A 25327-nucleotide genomic window follows, 5' to 3' on the forward strand; every position below is an offset into this window, starting at 1 on the left:
CTAAACTGCAGCCGCACCACCGTTTACAGTGTGGTAGCCAAAGGGACTCCTGACGCGAACCACAAGATCTAAGTCAAGGCCTCGAAGGTGGAACGAAATGTTTGCTGTCTTAAAGTCTACAAGAGAACCCCTCGTCAAGCCCTCAAGCCTGTAGACGAGGAAAAACACCTAAAATTTAAAGGAGTGTTCAGTTTTAGACGCGCAAACCTGTATATCATAAATCCAAATCTAAGTTGGACCTACCTTTTATCATGAACACACTTAACAGATTTATGTAATAAATGTAAAAATAACTTTATTTAGGAAATATCAAATTATAAGGTAAGAGAAGATATTATGAGGTAAACATTCATATCTCTTTAAGCTCAAAATGAATTTGATGTGAATATCAAGCTATGAATGATCTTGATTGAAGTTACGTCTCAAGGAACCATTTATTAGGATGGTGAGAGATTCTCTTCATGCAGAAATAATAATCCACAAATTAACATAGATTCCCCTTCCCTAACAAGGAAATCTGATGATAAATACAAACAGTTAGTTCAGTTCCTAACTATTTCTTCTATGCTACACAAACATCTTCCTCATACAAAATTAACATCATATGTATTTAGAAGTAAAGTTAACTTTATATCTTGATTGCATATTGTACCACATTCTATGTATCTATTAGTGCTGTGACTCCGTCCAAGAGGAAATTCATTTTTTTTGTTTGCCCTTAAGGTATTTTTCTAGACCGATTGTGACCATATTTCGGTCCAGATTGTAGACTATTTTTATGTCTAAATAAATACTAGACCCGTTTTTTGGTTCAATATATATAACCTTTTTCGGTCTCAATCAATGGGCTGATTTTCTCCCATATATCAAATTACTCAAAGGAAAAAGCGGAGAGAATAAAATTCTACAACAACTAAAATATAAGGGGAAAATATAAGGTCTTCCTCTACAGCTATTTCACTAGCTCTTTTATAGATGTTATTCTCCCATGATTCAGGATAATAAATGGTTATTTTTTAATAAAATAGCTGTTATTTTTTATGAACTTTTATTTTTGAACATAGTCTCTATCTCTGAAACCCATCCAAATAGTACTCGGCCCTTTTCTCTGCAGAATAATTTTTCACGGAACGCTTTTTTGGGTCAATTACTCCAAGTTGAATTTAATTAAACGAGTCAAAAAACAAAAAGCCTTAATGTGTTTTCTATTGTTTGAATCTATTTAAATGTAACACTTTCAAAAACAAATATTTAAGAACAGCTTGATACTCTATACGGTCCATTTTCACAAAAACCCTCTCTTCAAGTCACTGAAACGACTGTTACATAAAAACTTCTCGTCTAAAATGGCTGAAACTTAGGGGAATAACAGTCAACAGATACTAGATAGATGTGAATAGTTTTTATTTAAGAGCTTTGTCATCTCCACATTGAGGTTGGAAACTTTTTAGAGCACCGTTGTATAACTAACTACGCTGCCTCATTGACTTCACAATTAACAAGACGAAATCTGCGAAAGAAAAAAATTGCAAACATAATGGGGAAAAATAATAAAGTATCTTCATCTGGAGTGTCTCAAAAGTGATATCTTGCAAGAGAAAAAATCACGTGGACAAGGATTCTACTCTTAATAAAAAAGGCGTTTTACCACTTGGCTTATAGCTTTGATTGAGATAAGTCAATTTGTATTTTGAGCCTTTTGAATTCCCAAATATATAGATTCAGCTACTTTAAATCAGAAAATGTCAACTGAAAAAAATAAACTGAAATAAAAATACATATTATTTGTTTATCCTGAAAAAAAAGTGGTGCTCCAGGACATTGATCTGATGAACTCGAACTATACCTAATTAAACAATGTATACCCAATCAATTATATAAAAATTAATCCATCAATTGGAAAGAAAAGGTAAGGTAAGGTATAAGGTAATTTACACATCGAAGAGGTGTTTATGTTAATATACTTTATATAGACATCAGGCGTTATATTTGAGATATTTTTAAATAAACACAACGATAAATATGTTGGTAAGAAGTTTTGTAAAAACACTATCAAAAAATGCACAAAATTCATAAATTCGGACAAGCTTCAAATAAAAAAAAAAATTTTTGGACGTTATCTGGTTTGCTCCTATCGTCAACTCCAGAAAGTTAAATCCTCATTTCCAATACGATTTTATATTTCATTGAGAATCTTCCATGTCAAAATGTATATTAATTATCATCCTGATAATATGTTGGATCAATTATGAAGAGGAATTGTCTCTAACTCTAAATCCTTCATTTACTTCAACAATCAAGAGTTATCATTTATATTCCAATAGATGATGTTGATGCATTTTATATTCTTTGGTTTCATTTATCAATATTAATTACACATAACTATCTGCATAGACATTTTGCATTTCCGTTCTACAAAATCCAAAGTACAATCCTCTTTGTTGAGAAAGGCTTCATTCACTAACTTGCAAGATTCATGTTCGATTTATTAATTAGCAAGGAAGTCAATGGACTACATTTTACCTCCATAACTAATGTATTTAAGAACACAAAACGAAGTTAAGCTCCTACGGGATTAAGGAACTAATGAATTGCAATTTACCACTCTGTTATTGCTAAATTCAGTTTCTCATCGATTCAATGATTAAGGATTGTTTTCATATTGTCTAATTTATAATTTTATTAATCAATTAATTTAATATTATAATATACAATTCATAAAGGAATTAATTTGAGTTCTTAATTGATTAATTAGTTCGAATATATTGCCTTGATTGGGTAATAAACTATTGGGAAAGGCGGAACATAATATTGGATAAAGAATCTTCTGCTGTCTCATATCTTTCCCTCAATAAAAAGTATTCATTGAAATGACTTCAAGATTCAACTACCCACATTGACAATGCTTCAATTCGGAGAGAGATTTAACCGTCAATCAAATATGTATTGGAGGTATCCATGGGATAAATGGCATTATCTTGCCGAAGTGGATCCGTTATATTCCTTCCTGAGACGGAGTTCTTCTTTCTGATCAACAGCTATTGGAATGGTTTTCTTTTCGGTATCTAGCTATTTATTTGGCTATTTAGTGAGCTATTTGTTATTGTATTCAATTAAAAACAATGTCCGATAATATGAATTTGTCAATTATTTAGATCATATTATCAGACAGCGATTATTTATGACAAAAATCCATCAAACAAATAAAATACTACTGTCAAAACTCATATTGAACTCGAACATGGGAATTTTTTTCTAATATAACCAAATGGAGAGGAAATATCTTCATATTGTCACAGTCCATAAAATATAGAAGTGTTGAATTTTAAATACAAATAATTAGAACCTCGAACTTTAAACTTTTGTTTCTCAAAACCTATACCATCAATCGATTCAAAATTTAACAAGATTAATTAAATATGTGTGCTGATTACATAACAATCTCTTTTGCTATTCTTGGTTGAAGTACTAAATAATTGTTGCGACTTAACTGTTTAGTGTCTTACAATGTGAAACGCCCGACTTAACTTACCCTATCTGTACAAAAAGTATTTATACCAAATATTGGCATCCCTTAATATTTCAATACTCTGCATATTTGTGAAAGCTATATTGAAGTTTTTTTTTTAAATAGAGAATACGCTTTGGCCCATCAACGCAACAGCAAGCTAGAATGATTAAATTCTTATAATTGAATGTGGATTGAATTTGTATTTTTCGACGAATTATCGTCAATTTTATCATCAAATTATTCTCATGAACCCTTTGTATGTGTCGCAAGCTGAACTCAAAGTAGCCCAAATTGATCGTTACAATAAAAGAATGAGAAATTGATGGATTTTATTTGTCCCTTTCCTTATTTATGTTTCAGATTGTTTTCATGTTGATGCACCAAATATGTATAAATATTCTAAGTTATTTTTTTTGTAGAAATTACAATTTACTCAATTATGAAATTGTTTTAGTGTAGATAATTGGGGATAAAGCCTTAATCCCGGCGATAAAGAGGATTCTGGCACTTGTTAATCTATGGATGATATACACTTTAAAAATAAATAAAAAATCTGGAGAGGATTTTGGAAGGTGATTCACAATGGGATCATGTACATATATATAGAGTGTATGTATATAATAAGGTGATATTAAATAAAAGTAAAAAGCTGGAAGCAAATATTTGAGTATTGGTTCAGCATCTCATAGAGCCCTTTCAAGTATCCTTATTGAGTCATATACGAGTATATTCAAAAACAAATATAATCTAATATCATTTTACAAAATATATACAGGGTAGGGCAGCGAAACGTGGACTGTCAATTAATGTTTATTTTCTCATTACTTCAAGTTTTTAAACTGGGCAAGATGGAAAAAAAAAAAAATTCAGAAGACCTCTCCAGGATGTCAGGAAAAGGAGGTCATCATTTAAAGAGGGATACGAAGTTTTTGTTAAGTTTGGAGAAGAATATAAAAGATGATTCATCTAATTCGATGAATCACCTGGCTCATAGGACCATCAGGGTGCCTATAAAGCACAATTTGGGATTAGTTTCTTTCGTAAGGACCCCACCCCACCTTCTATCAGAGTGTATGAAAACCAGGAGGCTTGAGCGGCGCAAGAAAATCCTCACATGGATGACAAATGGGTCAATTGTGCAAATTTTCTCGGACAAGAAGATTTTCACAGTTGATCAATTCCATAACCGCCGGAACTACCACTGGCTCGCAGAAACAAAAGAAGAGGTCCAAGGGGCTTACTACATCAAATATCCGGCCCAAAAAATGGTCCTCGGCGTTGCAGCCTCTGATGGAAAGAAGGTGCCTCCCTTCTTTTTCAAGTTTGGACAGAAAATCGAGCAGGAATTCTACTATTAGGCACTTAGATACACCATCTTGCCATTGCTAAAGACCAACTACTCGGAGCGTAACTATGTGTGTTCTCAGGATGGTGCTCTCTCTCTCTCACACGTCTTCCAAGTGCCAAAAAAATATTTGATTCTGGTCCAAAGAAATATGGCCCCTTCCTCACCATATCTGAGCATACTAAATTTTTCTATATGGGGAAATTTGAGAGGGAAACCAACAGTACCTCATACCCAAATGTAGACTCACTGAAGTCCTCCATAGTCAGACAACTTGTATGAGTTATTTATCAACTCCTGCATGGCTTTCAGACGACGTGTAAAGGCTGCGATTGATAATGAAGATGGTCATATCAACTTAATAAAAAAAACTTTATCAATAACCATGTTTTGTGAAGAATATTTTTTTCCTATTATTATTATTTTTTCCCCCATAAATGTTATATTTGAAACCTTCGTGTAGATGCCCCTGAATAAATTTAATGAAGTGTCATATACAAGGGTAAGTTTAAACATAAGAAGGAAAAATGGTACAAAAGATTGTCACTTTTGATCCTCTTTTCCATCCTTATGCCTATTATTCTTAAAGGAATCATACTATCGTGTCTCAAAAACTAGATTTTCCTATATGTATATACATATTTAATCACCAAGGATATAAACTTTAATTACACTTAAATAATAATTCAATTAATTAACTAAATAATTATATAGAATTGAACAAATAAAAAGGGGAAAAGGGAGGAACAAATAGTTGGTTGTTATGAACAACCAAATATTTAGAGAAATGGAAATAAAAGTAGGGAGTCTTTATGATTATTTATATTATTACAATTAATTTTTGTCCATTTGAAATATATATATTATGTATATGTACCATTTACTTTGCAAAATACAACAAAGCATACAAAGAAGGGTTAACTCATTTTCCCCTTCTTTTTAAGATTGCTCCCGCGTTTTGACAAAAAATATATATAATATTTTATGGTTGAAAGAGGATAAAACAAAAAGGGGGCTTTCTCTTTTTTTTTTCTTCTCTTCTCCCCTTTTTCTTCTTCTCTTAATAGATGTACATACGTATAGTACTGTAGTATTAGAACAGTCACAACAACCACTGAAGAGAAGAAAGGAGTGCTTGTTTGTTAGATAGTTACTATATATAAGAACACTCACTCACTCAGTAGTCAGTACCAATTGAGTAAGGAAAGGAAGGACACGGTTGTTTGTGCTGTTTTTCAAGTGCATTACTCAAGTGATGATGAAGAATCTAAGAAGAACTCTTTTGCCATCTCAATTCTTCTTTAATTAATGAGTAAAAAGTGCGATTTTAAACTACTATATGAAGCTTTTAGACTCTACATATATTCGGTAATAAATTGATATTTTTATAAGTAAAAACCTTACTTTTTACTATCGTGTCCTTTTTTTTAAGATACGGCTTCATTAATGTCTTTAAAGTGTGTTTCACCACCACAATCAATAACAGAGAGAGAGGGGAGGGGGGGCTTTTAAGAACTTCTATTATCTTCTTAATTAGCTTCTGCTAACAAACGACGTAAGAAATGGAGGGAACCAGAAAGGGATGGTGTTATATGTGGCCCATCAACACAAAATCAAGCTAGAATGATTTTTCTCAAAATTGCCTCTGGATTACATTTGTATTCCTCAACAACAAATCATTCTCAATTTTCATCAACAAATTAAATCGGATTAACCCTTTGGGTGCGTTGCAAAATTCACTTAAAGTATCCAAAAATATCAATCTCTCTATGAGATCCAGAGTTTATTTGAAAGAAACCAATATATTAGGCCCTATAAAAGTCTCTAAAAAGGTTCTAAACTATAGATAAAACTCTTGACTATCTTAGCTCATCCCACAAATTTGAATAAAAAGCCCGTAATATTGACTAAGTATTGAGCTGCCTCTAACCATATGAATCTAAAGAAATCAAATTGTTATTTTTCTCCTATTCTTGATTTTGTTTAAGATTGTTTAAATGTTGACGTACCACATATGTCGTTTAGTACAACCTTTTAAAGTAAGATTACGTTTCTTTTCTTTTTTTCTTTTTCTCTCTCTTTAATCACGCAAAAAAAGCAACAAAAAAAATAGAAAAGGTCTTCACTTTAAGAGTAAAAAAAAGAGACAAACCGTTCTAAAATCTTCTCCATATAATTTGTTGAGGTTCTGCTTACAATAATATTTCATTGCATCCTTGTATGTATTGTCCCTTATCTATACCCTACGCAACAATGAATGAATCCATCGTTTTTCTTAATATATGTGTCACATATCTGGCAAAAATGAATAAAGATCATGAATAAGTTATATTTATGACATTGCGTAAAAATGTCCCCTTTCTTGGGCAACGCTCCTATAATGATAATTCATTTTCCTTTTCATTCCTTTGGGTAGGTGCAAAAATATTAGTATCAATCCGACAAACTTATAGTTGTATAATAAATATACATATTTGCATAATTCAGAAGAGCAACATTTCGGGGTTACCTGAACATTGTGCTTTCATTGTGGGCTTACTTGTTAAATTAATGAAACTATTCTTTTACTCTTAAATATAATGAATAAATTATATATATTTAAAATAGGGTATAATTGAATTAAACAAGTTTGTTCTTTTATTCTCTTTTATAAATTCTTGATTGTGCAAAATGACGTTGTATGTACTAGGGTGGCCCTTAAAAATCAATGGTATACTTTTATTTTTCTCATATATTTATGACTTTAATTAACGTCGTTAAAAGGTGGCCCTTGCTTCTTAAATAAGCAAAAAATAAATTTGACATCACCAATTTTCAACACTCCTCTGATAACCCGGCTTTACTATAAATATCACAAAGCTACTTGTCATAATCAATTCCTTTCCTGCCGACCCAAGTCAATACATTGCTTTATTTTGCCATCTAATGGGACAGGATGACTATTATGTTATCGTTTATTATTAATTGTTAACGTAGAAAAATACTGGGTTTTATCACAGGGGTGTCCGCAGGGGTGGGCTAGAGGGACTCTAGCCCACAAAATTAAGGAATTTTTCCTTCTTATTAGAACATTTAATTTTCTGTGAATAGCTATGAATTTTTTAAAAATTCTTCTTCAAAAAAATTTTTGGAATTTTTTTGAACAGCTGTGGATTTTAGAAAATTTTCTCGAAATGATTAATTTTTTAATTTTTTTTAACTGTGGATTTTGGAAAAAAATTTAATTTTAGACATTTTTTTTGAACAGGTTTGGGTTTCTGAAATTATTTTTGAAAAAATTAAATTTTTTGTGAATTGTTGATTTTGGAAATTTTTTTCCGAAGAAAAGTTTAATTTTAGGCATTTTTCGTGAATAGCTGTGGATTTTTGAACAAAAAAAAAAAAAAAAATAATTATAATATTTGCAATCTTTTTCCATTTTTTTTTTACTAAGAATGTTAATTTTTGGAATTTTTTCAAAAAAAATGTAAAAACCCTAGCCACCTGCTCAAATATAATCCTGTGGACGCTCCTGTATCCCCTTATTCCCTATATTGAACAAAATAAAGTTGCAAAATCAACCTTGTCTGTTAGCATAAATAAATGCCTTTACTGGTTTAGTAGTTTCTGTAGTTTCATTAAGAATTCTTTTAAATATCAGTTAGATTATTTAATATTTATTGTATTACTTTATCTACAAAAAGAACGATCATTCGGTGCACTTTTCCCTTTCCAGTTGTGGATGAATAAAAAATTATACTCTACGTTTCATTTGTGTTTAAAAATGAAAACGTGACCAATTATTGAGAAATTTTCGTGGGCCACCTCACAAAGTCGCTCAATTGTTACGATTTTTGGCACAAGAATATAGTTTCACTGATTGAGAGGGAAAGGTAATGAAAAATAAAAGCACTATGTTTTTAAGTACGCAATAAAAACCACCCTAATATACAATTTATTTTAGAGTTTTTCTATATTATAATCTTTACACGTCAACCATTCTTCCAAAAAGAAAAAGATGTCCTATTTTTTTTACGCTTTACTCAGTCTAATATTTCAAAGACACATTTTGGTCAGTTATTAGCTTTGTATTCAATTTTCTGTGATGAGTTAAGATTCCAAAGAATTTTAGCGATAGCATAAAACATTTATTTGATTTATGAATATTAATTTGTCCCTGACATGGCCCCTTTCATATAAACGAAATTTTTTTATTCTATAACTAAGTATAATTTGCAGTGCTTTAGAAACATTTAGATTGTATTAGGCCTTAATATGATATTGAAAATTTAAATAAAAATACTTAAAAATGGCTGAGTTAAATCCAAAAATCCCATTTTCCCCATTGTAGAACGGACGTCCCTAAAAATGAAATGAGAGACCTCAAAATTTGTGACAGTCGGGTTTTTTACTTTGCTCCCCAGAAATTGTTTTTGTGCAAGGGAAATCAACCTACATATATTTACAGTTTATGATATACGTGGATATGAGATATATGAGGATATGGAGTTTATGTATATACTTTATTCTACACGCGGAGAATCCAGAATGACTCTCATATTAATATATTATTATACACAAAATACACACGGAACATTTATACATAGGTCACCAAACCTATAGCTATGAATATATATAACATCCCCTTTTCCCCCCAGGACAATGATTACAAAATATAAATCTAAGTTATATGAAATGAAATCCGCTTGTTCCCTTCTGTTGAATCCAAACGGATAAATCTCCTATTACGATGCCAAAGACGACCATTTTTCATACGTATGAGATATCGCCTTTGAGATTCCTTTGTTTCAATTGTACCTAGATGGGTCCATCTTTTGGTTATATGATCTTGTATCCGAACCGATTCACTGATCTTCAATACGGATAACTTCTTCCCATCTCCTTTTTTTAAAGTTGGGGTTGGAACCTTACAAAGTTCTTGGCTTCTCTTTTGATGGAATTCAGGTAGCATAGGTATAATAGATCTAGTACTACGACCGAAGACGATTTTAGTTGGACTCAATCCATCTTCTATTCTCGGAGTATTTCGCATTTCTAAAATTCCAAGATTGATTTTTGACTGATCTATCTTATTTCCATTCATAGTTTTCTTTACTAAATATTTTAACTTCTTCACACAAGCTTCAGCCAATCCATTGGATTGTGGGTTATGTGGAGAAGAACATCGCCATTCAACTCCCCAAAAGGATAAAAATTCTTGAAATTCCCTGGACGAGAAGTTTGTTCCCCATCTGATTCTAAAACTTCAGGTATACCATAATCAATGAAGAATCTCTCCATTACTTTCTTAATCACTCTTGATGTGCATCCACTATGCTCAAAATAATGTAAAGCAGGATATCCAGAAAGTCTATCTACATAAACCAAGAAACGTTTCTCACTTACAGAAAATATATCCACAGCTACTGCTTGAAATGGTCTTGTCATTTTAGGTCCTTTAATTTGAGTCTCCATTAATAAACTAGGTAATAACTTCTGGCATTCCTCACACTTTCTCACCATATCTTCGATGTCCATATCTATTCCCGGCCAATAAATTATCTCTCTGGCACGCTGCTTAGTCTTCACTATACCTTGATGAGATACATGCAGGTTTTCCAATATTTCTTTCCGAGCTACTCTTGGTATAACAATTCTTTTATTATTGACGATAATCAAACCTTCATAAATCGATAGACTATCTCTCAAATTCCAGTAGAGTTTTAATTCTTCAGGGAGATTTTTGATATTATTTCCAAAACCGTCTTTAATAAAATTTATCAATTTTAGATAATTAACATCTTCTTGTGCTTGGTCTCTCAATTTTCTTAATCTTCGATCCTTGATCTGATCCGTTTGAATTTTTTTACCACATACAGCTCTTATTAATATTCTTCTAACCTCATTCGTATGCACATCCTCCAATATGTCGTCCTTCCTCGGATTCCAGTATGGATTTCTTGACAAATTATCAGCTGCTAACATTTTTCTTCCTGGTTTCCAAGCAACAGTGAAGTTATAACGCATTTGCGTCCTTTCTTTAATTTCTTTTTGTCTTGGATTCTCAATTTCGTCCAAAGTTTTCTTGTTGAGGATATTTACAATTGCTTGATGATCTGTTTCAATATGAAAATGAGGTAATCCTTGAAGATAAACATTTAATTTTTTGGTTGCCCAATATATGGCCATCATCTCAAGCGTTGTCATTCCATAATTCTGTTCTGCTGCACTCAACCATCTAGAGTTTGCTTCAATAAGATGCCATTTTCCTTCATTGTCTTCTTGTCTTAAGATATACCCAAGACCTTTTTTCTTAGAAGCATCAGTCTCTAAAACAGTTTTTCTATTCGGCATGAAGTGACTCTTTTGAGGTAATTTAACCAAAGACTTCTTGACATCTTCAAATATGTCATCTTGTTCTTTAGTCCATATGTACTCATTCTTGTTGGATAATAAAGGTCTCAATGTGACAGATAAGTTGGCTATTTCCTTTGAAAATCCGCTCATTTGATTGACCATTCCCATGAACGATCTCAACTCAGTTCTGTTTTGAGGAGCTGGTATTTTTGAAAGAGCTTCTGTTTTTCTAGGATCGATATTAATTCCATGTTCTCCGACGATATAACCAATATACTCAACCTTTGGCTTAGCAAATTGAAATTTTTCTTTATTGAGTGATATTCCAAACTTCCTACTTCGATCAAGAAATTCCTTGACACTTTTAACATGATGCTCAAATGTCTCATCATATTTTAAAATATCATCAACCAACTTCTTTGTATTTGGCAATTCCCCATAAGCTTGGTCCATCATAAGATTGAATACGTCACTTGTTGCATTTAATCCCATTGGCCATCTTTTAAACTTGAATCTTCCCCACGGAGTTGTTAAGTCTTGGCTCTCATGGTGTAAAGGGATCTGCCAATATCCTTTAATTGCATCAAACGTGGAAAAGTACTTATTTCCAGGTTTAATGTTTGAAATTATCTCCTTAGGATTAGTCATAGGATTAGGTCTTTTCACAAACTTATTTAATTTTGTTAGATCCACTGTTAGTCTAACCTTACCATTTTTCTTCCCCACCACAACCATAGGGTGACACCATTTAGGTTTATTTCCTAGCGGCTCAATTATTCCTTTTTTCAACAATTCTTCCAATTCCTTCTTCGTAGCTTCTCTATAAGCAAAGGGAATCGCCCTTGCTGTGTACATTTTCAAGTTTCTGCTCCTTCCATTAAAGATATTTTTATCGGTGCGCATTTCATCTTTCTTAATGGTTGATTTCCATCAATTAATACATGGATCCTCCACAAGTTGATTCGGAAAAAAGTAGCTCTTTTCCAGTAGCTCCATTTAAACGAGAAATTTAAATTTTCTATTATAGGTCTTCTTTAATTTCCTCATTTCATTTAAAATGATGGTATTCCAGCTCCATTTAAACGAGAATTGTCTATTTAAAAAATTCAATTTCATCCGCAATAGATACCTCACTACCAGAATCCGGAATTGCATAACTATAATTGCATAAGTATGTTCCATCCAGAGATTTTAATCGAACTTGTACTGCTGGTGAGGGACTAAATGTGGTCACGTTTCTTACCGTGACTCTTCTGTTTCTTGCAATTCCATTTTTACAGGCCTTTGAATCTTTAAAATGACCAATTCTTACAATTCCTACATTCCTGTTTCCAAGCAGGACATTTATTTATAATATGGTCTCTTGAGCAGAATATACAATCCATTATTTTTCTTTCAGGAGGATTTTTCCTAAAACTATTTTTGTTTCGACTAAGGCTTTGATCCCTGAATTTTCCTCTTGTTATCTTGTTGACTTTTGCAGAATTTAACTTTTCGTCATCCCTCTTCGACATTTCCTCAGCTCTACATCTATCAATAACTTTTTGAAGTGTACATTCTTTTCTTCTATGGCCATAAGTTTTTTCCTCGTTTCTTCATCCCGAAGTCCCACAATTAATTTAACTTTGATATTTTCTTCGAAACAGTCTTTATTATCACATCTTTCATTTAATTCGGCACGATTTGCAGTTCGAGTTACTTCTACATAGAAGTCCTCGAATGATTGACCTTCTTTTGATATAAGGAATGGAATTTAACCTTATCAAGAATGATGTTATATTGAGAGCGAAAATATTTCCTCAATTCTTCTAAAATTTCAGGAATGGATAACACTGTGTTTTCTTTAATCCCAATTGAGACTCTTAATTTCTCCCTCATTTCTATATCCATGAATGATCTTAAATTCGCTAGCTGTTTTGCGTGAGAGTAGCTATCAACTCCTGCTAGTTGCCTGTAGTCTTCAAAACTGGGTTTCCATTCAATAAACTCATTCAAATCCATGCTTCCTCTCAATAGTTCCGGTTCCTTATATGCAATTTTTCCGTATACTTTACACGCTCCATCCTTTGAAGGCAGATGCTGATGCTCCTTGCCAGCTAATTCCTCCATTTTTTCGTGAGTTCCTTCATAATTTCTTCATCCATGCGATCTCTTTCTTCCATGAACATCAAGATATCCTCTTGTTGCTCCTTTGTTTCAGACTTCAACTCCATTAATTCTAAAATATCCTCTAAGATGTGTAATCTTCCACGGGCCCTTTGATGAGAAATTTCTACTAATTCCATTCTGTTTGAACGCTTCAGTTCATTAATGCTCCTTGTGACATGACCTTTGTATGCCTTAACTTTTGATTTTATAAAGTCAAACTTCTTACTTTTAAGTTCTTCCATTATGTTTCTTAAGATTGGTTCTGGTTTATCGACTGCGCCATATGATATACGTGGATATGAGATATATGAGGATATGGAGTTTATGTATATACTTTATTCTACACGCGGAGAATCCAGAATGACTCTCATATTAATATATTATTATACACAAAATACACACGGAACATTTATACATAGGTCACCAAACCTATAGCTATGAATATATATAACCGCTTTGAAAAAAAAATAAAAATAAAAAATAAGAGGACTATTCTTTGCGCTCAGGAATATATGCATACTTAAATTTGAAGAAAAGAACTTCATCATGATAAAAATGCGAATAATAATGTATGACGCTTTAACTTTTAAAAAAAGTATCAAAATTTTAGGTGGATTAGAGTAAACTTTTCCTCTTATATTATAACAAATCAATTAATCGAGTTTTATTTTAGATATTCAATTATTCGCAAAACAATTAATCCAAAGTGTTAATTTTGAGTTTATTACTTAAAATTAAAAAAGAAACAAATAGGAAGTGAAATGTGTTCTTGAAGTTCCTTGCTAAAAAAATTAAATAATTTTCATATTTAAATAATACAGAGTAGAGTCATTTTATAAATTTTTGATTGGAAATGAAAGAGTCAAAGACACAACTTGACTGGATTTAATAAGTAATAGTTACTACGTTAATTAATAATAAATTTGTGGGGTTCATGGGTCCCATCGGTGCAAAAAAGGGCTATTTTTAAAAATGACATATAGGTACGAATTTGCTTTTGGAAACTATATTGCTCATAAATTAACTATTTTTAAGTTGTAAACAAAAACCCCAGTCGTTCTGAAAAAAAAAAAATTCTTATGGAAAAAAATTAAATAATTAAATTTCTAATATAAGATTTTAAAAAAAAATCAAATATAAAATCTTTTATAGAAAAGTTTCAAAAATACATAGTTATTCACACAAACTTAAATTTATTGGAAAAAAATTTGAAAAATTAAATATTTTTGTGAAGTGAAGGAAAAAAGGCATTTCCAAACTTCTTTGACCGATCAATAAAATATTAATCCATGAAAGCAACTTTGATGCCTAGCGGAAGGGTATTTTCTTCTACTTGGGAAAATATTTCGAAAAGAATAAATATAAATGGTAGAGATGCGGGTAAGATATTAATAACTACACAATATGGCAACCTACATTAACTTAATTTATGCTTTGATGTACTTAAATAGATCATACAACTTATTTGGAAGCATTTTTTAATATGCAAATTTGATAATAATTGACTGACATAAATGTAGACTTTAGATTTTATGCCTTCACTCAAACTCAACTTGACTCAATATTCAAGGCTAGAAACTGTATCTAAAATCTTACGTATCTTAATTTGTTTCCAAAATTATGGTCGATTATATATTTTTTTACGTTTTGTGTAGTCTTGAACTTTGAATTTGACCTCTCACAATTTAATGGTCTCTTACTGTGACCATATATATATACCTACGTACCAAGTTTCATAAAAACCATCTGTAACTTTTGCCGTAATCCTGATGACTAACAAACAAACAAAGGCGAAAACATATCCTCCACTTAACTTTGTTGCGGAGGTAATTACTCAAACTAGGGCGAATATGAATCCAACCTAACATATTGATATGATCCATATTTTAAAGTTTGTCTGTCCGTTGAGGGCTCATTTTTGAGGGTGTCCTTAATATCTTAGAGCTATGTGACTGCTTGATCTAAAAAGTAACAATCTAGCACAGTGCGTTTAGGACGCTCATAAAGATATTAAATAAATAATGGTTAGTTATTCGTTAGATTCTAAAGAGTTTATAGAAAAAAGGTTTGTACAGGAATGTGAAATTGGTAAATTGGGACATTTTTTAAATCACTATAACTTAGGAAATTTTAATTTTACATGATATTTTGAGGTTGGGTGTCTAGTTTAAGGACAAAAAGTTTCGTTCAAATAGGTAAACAAACAAACATGGAGCTAGGGAAAAGATCGGCGTTGTCGAATTGACTCGCGCAGGACACAAGGTAATTGCCCCCAACGGCGGATACATAAAATAATCATTTTCTCGATCGATGGATGACCAACTATTGTACGAAAATTTTTTATTTAAAATTAAAGTTTCAGGTCCATTAAAAAATGTCCCAATTTACCTGCATATCCCTTCTTAAAGTAAGACGGAAGTACTAAAAATAACTTTGAAAGAAAAGTACTTAAGTATTTGAAATTTTTGAATATTTATTTGAATTTTACCCTAAATATATTTTTAGTTGAAACTTGAACATACTTATTCATAGATATATAGAAAGGGATTTACAATTGAATCTGCAATAAATGTGGTTTGAAAGGTGTTGAAAACATATGTGTTAACTCCAAATATTGCAGGGTACACCCCCCCTAGTAATTGAATAAGCATAAAAAAGATACGTCTTATGTAATGCTAAAAATAAAAATTTAACTTTCTATATCTCTATTCATAATAGTATGAATATATGTTTGTATGGGTGTTTTTGAAAGGCTTAAAATTGAATTGAGATCAAAATGGATATATGTATGTATACTTAGAGTCGGAAGGAAAAAACTTTGACCATTGTGTTCTATACTTTTTTGTCAGCCATATTCTGACTTTTGCTTTTGATGTTCTATTATAGAAATAAAGTTATATACTATTTAACTGAGAAAATAGTTCTATTATTATGACTACATACTCCTACATAAATGAATAATATACTCTTTATATAATAAAAAGTATATTATTCAGTAGAGAAATCCTCTAATATTATCAAAATTCTTCTATTTTGTCGATCATGTTGTGTCTTTGCAGAAAATAATATGAAATAATTGTTTTATGAATGTGCTAGTGTTAGTAAACGCCATTGCCAGAAGTAAGTGAGCGTCGACAAACGGACAAACTTTGCTTGTATAATATAGAATATAACTCCCCCAAGGAATCATCTGTGTACCTCTCCTGTTTTCATGAGAAAACTCATACGTAGCTACTCAATACTTAGATCTTCTCTCCTCAAAAAGGAGAAAATAATAATAAGAGCCTCAGATTTTTGTGTAATAGGATGTGATGGGTCAGGGAGTGCTTTAGTCTCTAAAACGCTAACTAGCTATGCTTTACTTACTTATGCTCCTTGCTAGGCCTCATTTAAAGTCATGTTCATTACTTTTAATTTCATATATGTACTTGTTTTTAAAATGAATTTTAAATTTGTCTGCCACACAAATAAACAAAAACACAGGCCTTGCTTTATTAATATATAATATAATTTATTTATATTATATATTGAAAACGGCATGAAAAAAAGTAATCGTTTAAGCAGCTATGATTAGGTGTCTTAGAGCCCACTAAATCCAAAAATATTATATCAAATAATTTTAAATAAACACTGTGGCCCGTGGGTAAAATTAATTTTTGAATGCATAAAATATTTGGCAAAGGATACAATCAGTAAGATAAATCAATTAGTTAAAATTTAAATTATGAGAAATGATGATTTGTCTAATTTGTACTCCAATAAGAATCCCTTAATTATAATACAAAAGTACTTCAAAAATCATTGTTGAATGAATACTATCAGTAGTGAGGACTGATGGTGGGAGTGGGCATATTGTAGAGCGTGAGGAGAGAAGGCAGAACTGAGACAGAATATGGTATTAATATTGACTTAATAAACAATACCATTGGACGTCATCTTGGAATGATTATGGTCATTAATCTCATATTCGATTCTGCTGAAATTAGCCTAAAGTTACTCTCCTGTCTAAAAAAAAAAAAATTAAGCTAGTTGTTTCTTTAAAAAAAAAAATAACCATAAAATTAAAAAAAAATATTTTTCTGTCTATTCTTAAAAAAAGAAGTTATGTGTCCAATTTAGTCATTCGTCACTTTTCTCAAAATGTTATTTTTTAAATTTGGCATTTATTAAAAAACAAAAAGTTCCGTCAAGAAGCCCAACCTACACATGTCAGAGAAAAATATAAATTATTGCCTTGTATATATAGAGTGTGATTTTTAACTTCTTTAAAGACAATTACCTACTAGTTGATTTAGAGAACCCTGAGATACATTATATATCCACAGTTCTATCAAGAAATAATTTATATTAATCAATCAAAATAAAATAATAGTTTTCTACAAAATATACCTTGAAAAATAGTCTTAAATATTCTCCTTTTTTTTTTTTTTTTTTTTTTTTTTGCAATGAACATCAAAGTTGACTTGAAAACAACGACTTACATGAGGTACGAAAACCATTTGATCATCAATTCCTTTTTAACTTTCAATCATTGCAGTCAATTTCTTTTACTTTACAATATACTAAATATAAAATAACTTTTTGAGTTCTTATGAAAAAACAATTCTTATTCTCATGTTGATATCATCAATTATTTGGAAAATTAAGATAATTTTATCTTGATTTATTAGCATTTTTAAAATTTAATTTCTGAGGTTTTGTGAATAGAAACAATTTTTAACTATTATTAGGAAATCTATATCAATAAAGCGAAATTTGCCTCGATCTTTGTCTGTTTGTCAAGGTCCTAGTTTTTAGTTGCTCTAAAAAGTACTCTAAAAAATAAATTATGATTAAATAAATGATGTCGTCATCATGATTATTCGTTATACTAGATACGTAATTAAATTGAAATAATCTATACAAGTTCATGGGCATTCAATATTTTAATTGACTAACAAAGGTTCAATAAAAGGATATATATTATGATCAAAAGAAAACATTTTCTTTATACTGGGGTGGAAAAATTCCCATTTCATGAATGAAAATTAATTTAAACTAAAGGAAACTTACATAAGTTAGGGAACATCATGTCTTAGAAATATGAATTATTTCACCCTCATCATATTTATTCCTGCGTGGAATTAATGAAAACTTGTAGTGAATATTTAAGGATTTTAACCTTTTACTGCTAATTAAGATGCCAAAATTGTACTGCATTAAAATGAAATGAAAAATTGCATTGCACTTTGTACACACGTTTAATAAAATAATATGTACATAGATGTGATTGGATATGGTAATAGGTAACTTTGTATAAAACATATGAACGTATGAAAGCAATTTCGCATAAATTTATGAGGAAACGGGGCATAGACTCTCTGAATTGTCATTTTATACCCCGAATGTTGGCGATGTTATGAGCTAAAGCTGACACGCCAAATGTTGGGCGTGTCTTCAGAGATTTACTGTGTCCAAGAACGGGATACAACCCACCGCCGATACTTGAAAAAACTGCTAAGAGCACCCCACCATTCTTCCCATTGTACCCCAAAAGTTTGAGTGTGTTTTCGGGTACCGCCAGATCCCTAACGGAATTCAACCCACAATTGATACTTTAAGAAACTACTAAGAGTTCCTTACAACCACCCGAGTATAACCCGAATGTTAGGGGTGTTTTAGGGTACCGCCAGCCTCCAAAACGGGATGCAACCCACCGCCAATACTTGAAGAAACCACTAAAATCCCCCCCTTTACCATCCCCCAACTATACCCCAAATGTTGGGGATTTTTTCGGGTACTACTGTTCCCAAAACGGGATGCAACCCACCCCCGATACTTGAATAAACTACTAAGAGCCCCTCACAACTCCCCAATTGTGCCCCGAATATTTAGGAGGAACATATTGTAGATTATAATTTTAAGCCAATAAGAATTGAGAACTACTAAACGCCGAAAACACCCCAACATTCGGGGTACAATTGTGGGTTTGTAAGGGACTCTTAGTAGTTACTTAAGTATGGGTGGTGGCTTGCATCCCGTTTGCCGCCCTGTGGTACCCGAAAACACCCCCAAACATTCAGGGTACAATTATGGGGTTGAGCCAAATATACCTACAATGGTAATTGAGTTTATAGGTACATCTAATATACATTGACTGTGGGCATAGAGTTCCAGGAGGGTTAAAAAGAGACTTTCAAGAAAGTTAAGATTTTAAGACAAGAAAAATTAGTCGGTGTTAGGGGTTGTATAAGCGGGATTACCATAATACAGGAATACATATGAACTATCCCAAGCCTACTTTTTGATCCACAGAGACGACATTCATAGGGAGAGCCCTGCGTTACTTTTTTTGCTGTATTTTCAAAAGCCACAAAACTAACGATTTAAGCTCGAGTCGGCGGTGAAAGTTTTCCCGTCCAAGAAGAAAATGATGTTAATTCAAATGTAATTCAAGAAATTTAAGAGCTTGTTGAACTAAAATTACTATATATTAAGATACTTAAACACCCATTTTTTCATCTTTTTGGCCTTGGTATACATATGAATATAAAAATCCTCGATTTCTTGTAACTCTTTTTTTATGTGAGATTCATTTATAATTAGGCAACCTTCGTTTGATGCCTCAAGATTCCTTTTTTTTAGCTTATCGGCTTAGTACAAGAAAATGCGAGAGTAATTCAGATTGTTGGTGTTATTCGTCTTGCACCAATACCGTCAAGAAGCGTTTCAACGGTAGTTCATTTGGCTTTGATTTCTTTTCATAAGCCTTTTATGGCTTTGCTCATAGAACAAAAATATACTGGCGTCATTAAGAAAAGGAAAACCATTTAATATCAAGAAACCGCTGTAATAGATTTTGGTCTACACAAGGTACCAAGAAATTAAAAATATACATGTTCAAACAAAATTACTTCATATATAGCCAATAATTACTAGACCATCTATTATTCATAAAGTCAAATAAATAGTAGAGAGAGTTATTTGCTTCATTATATTTTGATAAGGGCTTGGTTTTTAAAAATTAAATTTTTTTGGAAAATTTTTCCAAAACTCCACTTCTATTTACAAAAAGTTAAATTTTGTCTCAAAAATTCATAGCGTGGTTCTTCAAGAATTGAAATATCCAATGGTGTAAGGTAACTTTATATAAAACATACTTTTATAAGGAAAATTCGTATAAAATATTTTGTATAAGGACATTTCGTTTAAAAACAATTTCGAATACAGTTATGATTAAATGAACTATAGACTTTATGAATTGTCATTTTGTACCCCGAATGTTGGGAGTGTTTTGGGAACCGACGACACTTCAGTAACTACTTAGAGCCTTTCACTCCCCCCAATTTTACCCTGAACATTGGATGTGTTTTCAAGTACCGCCGAGTCCAAAAAAAAGACTTACCGCAAAAACTTGAAACAATTAAGAGCCCGTAGATTTTTATCTACCCTTTACTGGTGCTTCCCTTTGTCTCGATACTAAATTATCTTGCTATCACTTCAATTGATTAAATACCTGTGATAATGTAGTATTACAGAAAGGGGATCAAGGAATGGATCTGTTAATTATAAGTAGTATTTACTTCATTGCTATCCAAGGTGAAAATGTATGTATAATGGGTGTTTGGACACGGACTCATGTTCCTTTTATCTGTAACATCAATTTGATGTTGACAATTTTGATTGAGTAACTTGCCTCATCGATGGGCTGCAGTAGGGATTATTAAAACATACATAATAGGTTTCATTCGAATAATCGATACAAAATTGAATATAACCAAAAATACATAGTTCAAATAATATAATAAACATATGTACAATACACAATAAAGGATAACTAATGAGTTAAATATGTGGCGTTTCAAAATAAAAGAAGGTTGGAGTTGTTTACGCGAAGATCAACCCATAAGATAAAATAATGGACTACTTCTTTAAATTATATAAACTTTTTTTTATTCGTTGGTTGGAAGCCGGACTTTTTACTGTTGTATTACGAGTGACAAAAAAATGTAATATATATAATTTCAAACATAAAAATAGATTGACTTTGATTAAAAAAGATAACTATTAATTGATGTTCCCACTTGTTTCTGATAAAATTTTAATAATGTATCCTTCTTAATTTTTTCAGTGGTGTGAATAGCAAATATTTCCTCCTGCTTTTTTTCGAGCTTATTGTACATCTTAACACACAGAATGCCAAGAGTCTCTATACGAAAGATCTTCTACTACGTCGTTTTTGCATGCTCAGCTGTTTTTTTATTTATAAAGATTCAAAAAACAGGGATCCAAAGTGAGAATGAAGTTCGTCATCGTCCCAGAGGTCGAGGGTTTCCGATTCGTTCAGTGCGTAATGATTCAAGTGGAGGGAAAGACTACAATGAAGGTTCCTCTGACTTTTTGACAGAGGAACTTGTGACACAAAAGAAAGTCAAGAAGAAGCCCTGGTATATGGAGGAAGGAGTGGAGTTTCCAATTCCAGAAGATGAGAAAAACTCAAAACTCTTTCCAGAGGACTATGTTGGACATGACCGCATACCTGAACAGCTTATGTACTTAGCTCGAGGAAAGAAGAATGAGAGTAGGAAATATAAAAAGATCCTTCTTTGGAATGGAGTCAACTACTGGGGCTCTCGTCCTGGACGAGGTATTTTCCTTAAGGAGAAATGTCCTGTCTCTGAGTGCGTTCTCACCTCTATGCGCTCAGAGTTCTTACGAGCTGATTTAGTCATTTTTAAGGATCATTTTGTGATGCCTAGTTTTAATCGTCCTCCAAATCAATTGTGGATGATGTATATGCTCGAATGCCCTCTTCACACACAAAATTTCAAACAGAAGGACGTCTTCAATTGGACGTCCACTTACAGGTCAGACTCAACGATAGTTGCTCCCTATGAGCGTTGGCAGTACTACGATGAAGACATAAAAGCTAAGCCGCATCTAAAAGACTATACTGCCAACAAAACCAAGGGAGTGGCTTGGTTTGTATCGAATTGTGGAGCTCGAAATGGGAGGCTGAAATATGCGAGAGAGCTTCAAAAGTTTATACAAGTAGACATTTATGGCTCTTGTGGAAGCCTACAGTGCCCCCGATCCAATTCTCAAAGCTGTTTTAAAATGTTGGATAAGGACTATAAATTCTATTTAGCTTTCGAAAATTCCAATTGTAAAGATTATATCACGGAAAAGTTTTTTGTCAATGGCCTTAGGTAAGACTATCATAATTAATCATTCATACTTTTAAAGTGTAGCTATATAAGAAGGATATTATGCGCTTTATTGTGATACTAGCGAGAGAGTTATTAGGTGTCGGCAGGCAACAGCCCGACCGATAACTTTACTTTATTATTGTAGATAGGTATCCTTCTTTTGTAGGGCTTTAAACATCTGAAATTCAGGTCAATAACTGATTATCAATCAAATTAAAAAAAGAAATCTGAAAGAACCACAAAGGAACGACTATTAAGCGAAACACTTAATTAAATTCACCAAACCTCGATTCAAAGAAGACTAAATATTTGATAAATCCTACACAATGGATTCTCCAGATAAATAAGAAATTACATTTCGTGTTTCTGGTGCAGATACTGAGAAGTAAATACTGACGATAAAATGTAGATTCAAATGAACAAGGAGCATTTGTAATAAATTTTGTGATGTATATTATCAACTTACGTAGTCTTCATATAGTGGATAGATAAAATAGAAAGATGGAGTCCTATCCCCACATTTTCATTTCAAAAGTAAAACTTTGTATGTGGATTTTCGATTTATATTCTAAAGACGTGCTTCACTAATCATGAATGTGTAACTTTTCCTAGAATTTGAAAATGAATAAATAAGAAATTATCCCCTGACATTATTAAGAAGGTGTTTAATGATTTATATACATCTTAGATAGATAAAAGAAGTTACAGAGTATGTTTCCAGGCTCGTACCCAACAAAGTCTTTTATTTTGAGAGATAACGCTTAATTTCTTTTGGGTACCGTAATTTCATTGAAATATATAAAGACTATAAATACCTTGAGCTTTTTTTATGATATAATGGGTAAAAAAATATATATATTTTTTTCAAACAAAACAATGAAAGAAAGTGGTGAGTCAATCGCGGAGATAAAAAAGGTATCCTTCCAAAAACCTTCCTTGTTTGGTGAAATTTTAGGGGGGGGGTGGAATTAAAAAAAAAAAAAAAAATAACACTAAAAAATATCATATATTTTGGAAAAAAAATTCAAAAATTCACAGCTATTCACAAAAAACTGAAATATTAAGCATTTTATAAAAAAATTCAAAATTCCATAGCTTTGACAAAGAATTAAGTTATATTCGACGAAATACATCAAATATTAAGTCCGGAGTATCAGCTTCAGTCTTATGTAGATATATATCCTATCCAACAAAGTATTTAAATAATGTATGTTTGTGTGATATCTACGTCCCACTTATACAAACAATGATAAAAACGCATTTATTTCAAAAATGAAGACATATACAGACTTTAGACATAAAATAAACGTTGTTTAACATTTTGAGTTACATCCGTAAAGTTATATTTAATTCTGGTCAGACCAGATTCCTGGGTTCTAGAAGGCAAGTGTGATTTTTGATAATAATTTGAATTTTTCATAAAACAAGATCGATTCCCCGTGTCTTTAAGATGTTGTTGTTGTTTTTAATTTTGGAAAATGCACCAAAAAAAATCAAAAATCAAAAAATCGAATTATTGTATAAACATAAAAAAAGGAGAATGTATATTAAAACGAATTAAAAAGGGAGTTAGGAAGAAGATGAACAAGTTAATCTTAGTGTGTATCTTCAATCTTCATTCTGGTTGAGAAAGGAACACGGCAAGTTAGCAATGACAATAAATACATCAGGGAGTCAAACATTTGAAAAAATTGCTTTAATTTTAACAAAATCATTATTTTCACATGATCAATATGTGTTGGTTTTTAAAGAGTGTCAAAATTTGATTATATTTACATCAAATGGACATAAACAAACAAAAATTTTGTATACAAGGAGGTTTTACAATAGAAATTTATCTATTTATTATTCACTTATAGTCAATCGTTTTAGTTTAGAATTTTAACATAAAAAATTTAATATAAATAGAATATTTTTCTTTAATCATAAGATTGTTTGTTCCTGCTAGTATCTATATATATTTATAAAACGAGGTACATTTATAATTAAAATATGATTTTGCAGGAAATGTGTTTATTTTCAAGTGTATTTCTTCATCGTTAAAAAGATCATCCTTATTTGCATTTTTTTTTCTTCAATCTAGAGATCTTGGTTGTAAAACATACAAGACCATACTCAAGGATACATTGAGTGTTATATATTTTCAATGATCAGGGGCGTCCACAGGATTATATTTTAGGGGAGGGGCTTGGTTTTTGACCTTTTTTTGCTCAAAAAATTCAGAAGTTAATTTTTTGGAAAAAAATCCAAAAATCAGATATTTAGTATAAAAATTTAGGAAAAAAATTCAAAAATTAGATTTCCAGTTTCAAAAATTTCAAAACTCCTCACATAAAATTAATCTAGAAAAAAAAAATCAAAAATCCACACTTACTTTTTAAGAAACTGGAGCAGGCCTTTAGGACAGTCTCTTTTGGCAGAATCTGGAATTCCTCCCAGATCCTCGATATCAGGTCAGATTTCGTGTTGTAGGAGGATCTGTTGGTGTATTTCTGTACTGTACCCAAGAAAAGCAAGTCCATGAAGGTAAGATCCGGTGAGCTTGGAGGCCAAATACTGGGTCCAACAAAGTCGGGAAAAAAAATGTGACAACCAAATCAACGTTTTCTGAGTGTGGCATGGACCTGAGTCTTTCTATCATCTGCAAACTCTTCCAGATCTTTCATGACTCTCCAGAAAAAGGACTTGTTCGTTTTTAAGAAGTTTGTAATCTCAACATTGGCTTGTCCAGGGTAGATAACATCAAGGACACTCTACCCTTTCCACGCTTGCGGAATAAATACTCTGTTGATAGATACC

The 25327-nt window shown here is 31.7% G+C and overlaps 1 protein-coding gene across 4 annotated transcripts in view; it reads left to right on the top strand.

Annotated features, from left to right (window-relative positions):
* Window positions 1–25327, top strand: part of LOC121118702 (glycoprotein 3-alpha-L-fucosyltransferase A) — a 69398-nt gene that overhangs the window by 37323 nt on the left and 6748 nt on the right. For 2 of the 4 annotated variants that reach the window (XM_040713289.2, XM_040713288.2), the window contains exon 2: window positions 21451–22528. In XM_040713289.2, the coding sequence (XP_040569223.1) occupies window positions 21516–22528 (1013 nt within the window). In that variant the 5' untranslated portion in view covers window positions 21451–21515. Of the gene's footprint in view, window positions 1–5935; window positions 6225–14580; window positions 14721–21450; window positions 22529–25327 lie in introns of those variants that run through there. The other 2 variants (XM_040713290.2, XM_071888332.1) reach the window with 2 other exon arrangements.

The sequence above is a fragment of the Lepeophtheirus salmonis genome, chromosome 5, assembly GCF_016086655.4.
Source record: "Lepeophtheirus salmonis chromosome 5, UVic_Lsal_1.4, whole genome shotgun sequence".
Lineage (NCBI taxonomy): Eukaryota > Metazoa > Arthropoda > Copepoda > Siphonostomatoida > Caligidae > Lepeophtheirus > Lepeophtheirus salmonis.